Genomic DNA, 3,930 nt, shown 5'->3' on the forward strand with positions numbered 1-3,930 from the left:
GATCCAATAAGTTGTGTGTTGTTTGCAAACTAGCTAGCTAGCTTATAGTTGCCACCATACTAGCTTGCTAGCTAACGACGTTAGCTTCCTCGAAGGAGCGCCAGCACAAGCTAGCTATTTGACTGGAAGCTGTGCTTCTTATGGGGACAACTGCGTTAAAGAGGTCCACTGTTAGTACTAACAGTAGCTAACTGACGACCGATAAATGCAACGTAAAACGTTTGTGATCCTCGCCAAACCCATAGTACCATTATCTGCCAATATTTGGAACCATGAGAATAACAATACGTTCGAATGTTTAAGGTGGCGCTGCTGACTCTAGTTAGAACATATCTTTGCTTACGCCACTTTCTGTAATAAGACGTATGGGGTGTGTAAAATATCGCTCCGCGCGGAAGATAAATACGTATACAACGTTCAATTTTACCTCAAATTATGAATTACATGATATAATCATATAACTTCATAAAAAATAAGATAATAAGCCACATATAAGATGGGCAGATGATTGTTTTCCAAAATGAACCGTCGAAACGGACTACTTCGTACCACCAGACCGTTTCATTTTTTGCTTAAACAGAGGGGGGTGAAAGATTGCAGTAGTACATGAAAGTACTGTGATTGAAAATACATGAACAAAGGAACATCGAATAACTGTATTATATTCATTGATATGTTTTATGTGGCAAGAGTAGGATGTCATGTAACAAACTATTAAACTAAGTACTTGTACACTTCTACATTTCTCCCTTCTTTTTGTGGTTGTTTAACCTGCATGAAAATTGTCCGCACTGCTTTCTTCGTTAGACCAGTGTGTGTTTGATTGACGTTCTGCTTTACCAATAGCAATATAGTTCAAGCTTAGCAACAGAGCATTTTCAGCATTGTCCAATAAAGACACAGAGAAGAGTAGCTTATCCCGCCTTTTTTAATAAAATCCGATTGGCTAACATTCACGTCAATACACCTACGTTCATGGACCATGTAGTTTATTTTCAAAAGCTTCAAGCTTTAAAATAGACTTTGAAACGACATATCCCACAATGCAACTCGAGCGATAAGAAGCAGCATGCGCACTGGTAGAGGCGGCGTTTGTATATAAGCACGAGCTCCCTCTTTCACAGTAGCACACTGGACACTGTTGTAGCGACGGAGTGTCGCGTAGTACTGGACAGGACAGCGATATCTGGCAGCTCCGAAATAGTTAACGGTAGTTAGCAACAGTAGCTCTGACGAATCGTTTGAGAAGACCAAGTGTTACATTTGAAAACTTTAGTTTTTAAATTAACAATACTGCGTTTAAAGCAACTTTACCTTTAATATACGTTTGGCTAATTGTGAGATAGAAACGGAATACTTTGCAGAACTTAGTTAAATCTTTTTTAGTCAATCTTAAAACGACATTAGAAACAACGCATAAAATGTGGTAAGACAAGCAAATCCATCTGCACCACCACCAGGATGTCGGATCAAAGCTGTGAGAAGACCCATCACCTTAAAACTTCAGATACCACATCAGGTGGGAGCGGAACCGTTTTGGAGCATCCTCCAGCCAATAAGAATGGTGGACCAGAGATTGACGATAGGGGGCGACAAAGAAACACAAATCAAGTAGATGGCAGTGGTGGTATCACAACAGACAAGTTGTGGCAAATGCAAGGCGGCCACAGGGAGGTGTGTCCTGTGTTCGTTGCCGGAAATGCACTTCCCAAGTGTCCATCTGCTGCTCAGCCTTGTCAGGAACCCGGAGCAGATGCAGCGGGAGAAGGTGGCCTGGTTGCCCACGGTAACAGTGGAGATGGACCGCTCGAGGAGAACCTGAGCCAGCTGCAAGGAGAAAGTGGCAATCACGTCAAGAGAACCAACTCTGGCGTTGGGACAGATGCGCGTCAGGGCAAGAAAAAACACCGACGTCGACCCTCAAAAAAGAAGCGTCGCTGGAAGCCATATTACAAGCTATCCTGGGAAGAAAAGAAAGAACTCGATGAACGAGAAACTGCACGGGCCTCCCGAGTGAGAGAAGAGATGTTTGCGAAAGGACTCCCTGTAGCACCGTATAATACCACACAGTTTCTAATGGAGGAGCATGACCGTGAGGAGCCAGACCTGAACACTGAGATGGGTGCCCGACGGCTGTTGGGGCCTGGTCGCCCAGAAGACACAGCTAGTGAGGACGATCTTATGGATAACGAGGAAGAAGATGATGATGGTAGCGGAGGTGGCAGCGACGGCATTGGAAGGGCCGGAAATGCAGGGGGGGAATTTCTTCAGAGAGACTTTTCCGAAACCTATGAGAAGTACCACGTTGAGAGTCTTCAAAATATGACCAAGCAAGAGCTTGTTCAGGAGTATCTGGAACTTGAGAAATGCATGTCCCGTTTGGAAGAGGAGAACAACAGGCTACGATTTTCTGTTAACGATCCTGCTACCCCCTTGGATAGCCCGGTACCCCAGATCCAGTCCGACTCTGCGCGACTCAAAGAACTGGAGAGCGAATTGGAGAGACTGAAAGCGCAGAACAGCGAGCTTCTCTTGCAGAACCAGCTGAGCAAGGAAAGGGGACAGATTGCCACCATAGGTAAATAGAAATGGACAAGCAGGTTAACTTCAAGAAAACAACATCAAATAGGAAACAAGGGGATTCGCACAGGATTTTAAAAACTGTCACTTTTATGTAATCGGTTTGTTATTTGGACTGTTCAGTCCGTAAATTGCATTGCAATACTTGATATTTCCTTTCTTTTTGGACTGTAAGGCGTCGATATTAAACTTTTTCAAGAAAGAAAATGTAAATATTAATTGTAAAAAAAAAAAAGCTCAATTCTTTTTATAAAGAGAATGTATTTGAACATGCGTATGTTTTTGTTTTGTTCCTAAGTATTGTATGCATTATAATATTATCCCAATTGTCGAATCAGCACGACCTAGAGACGCATTTTAGAAATGGATAAGGCAAATTCATTCAAAGCATTATAATTCGATACTTACATAAATACATAAATTGTCAAAATACATGTGCACTCTAAAGTTGTTTTCCGTATGGGTAAATAAAGATTTGTTCTGACGACTTGCCTAATTACTGAAGTTCATAAATGGTTAAATAATTATAGGCCTATAACATCTCATGTAGTGGTCTAATGCCTTTTATAATGTAGGCCATGGATTCCTGCTTTGTTTACCAAAGAGCATAGGCTTAATTTCACACAAACATTAGTAAAATGGATAATTATCTATCCCGTCTTTATTCATTTGCTTGCTGCCTAGCCATAGCTAGGCTATGTGAATTTAAAGTAAGACTCAACAGAAACGTCTGGCCTATACTCTGACATTTATGAGCATGGCATATAGAGGATCTCGCCTTAGCTGTCACTTATTAGTGTACATGACGAGATGTTATTTCTGTGTGGTTATCGTTTTGTTACACTTGGCATTTAGATGACAATCTGCGTAGGGAGGGTCATCAAGTCATTCCATGACGACACAAGCAATATAATGGTCCGTTATGAATTAAAATGTCATAGGGAAGTTGATAGGTGAAAGGTGTAAGACCTGAACAAAGTTTAGGGCTATTAAAATGACGTCGTGAAGTAGTATGTCCAAGTCAGTAAATGCATCTGCAAATCCGTTGTGTTTTTTTTATCTGTATTAATGCTGATCTGAATTCGAATCAATGCTTATCTGAATTCGAATCAATGCAGTCTCAAGTCTCTGGCTAGAACTCAGATCCCCGGATTTAAACGTCTCCTCAGTCTCGAATCTTACCGTCGGCTGTGATTGTATTCATCCCCAGCCTCTAGAGGGCGCCATCCATTATTTTACAACTGCTTCAGAGCAGACATTTTGACTATTTTCATCAAAATGTACTTTGCATTAAAACAACCCACATTATTCAGTCATGAACTGCCAATACACACAACATTTGCAGCAAAA

General features: G+C 41.4%; 1 protein-coding gene across 1 annotated transcript; it reads left to right on the plus strand.

Annotated features, from left to right (window-relative positions):
- Positions 1-1,117: 1,117 nt before the first annotated feature.
- On the plus strand, positions 1,118-3,064 carry hexim1 (HEXIM P-TEFb complex subunit 1). Its single transcript, XM_047039087.1, has one exon. The coding sequence runs from the start codon at positions 1,462-1,464 to the stop codon at positions 2,584-2,586; it is 1,125 nt and encodes a 374-aa protein (XP_046895043.1). The 5' UTR covers positions 1,118-1,461; the 3' UTR covers positions 2,587-3,064.
- Positions 3,065-3,930: the final 866 nt, after the last annotated feature.

The sequence above is a fragment of the Hypomesus transpacificus genome, chromosome 17 (genome assembly GCF_021917145.1).
Source record: "Hypomesus transpacificus isolate Combined female chromosome 17, fHypTra1, whole genome shotgun sequence".
Taxonomy (NCBI): domain Eukaryota; kingdom Metazoa; phylum Chordata; class Actinopteri; order Osmeriformes; family Osmeridae; genus Hypomesus; species Hypomesus transpacificus.

Coding starts and splice junctions, on each gene's coding strand:
- hexim1 (XM_047039087.1), top strand. CDS start 1,462: ATGTCGGATCAAAGCTGTGAGAAGACCCATCACCTTAAAACTTCAGAT.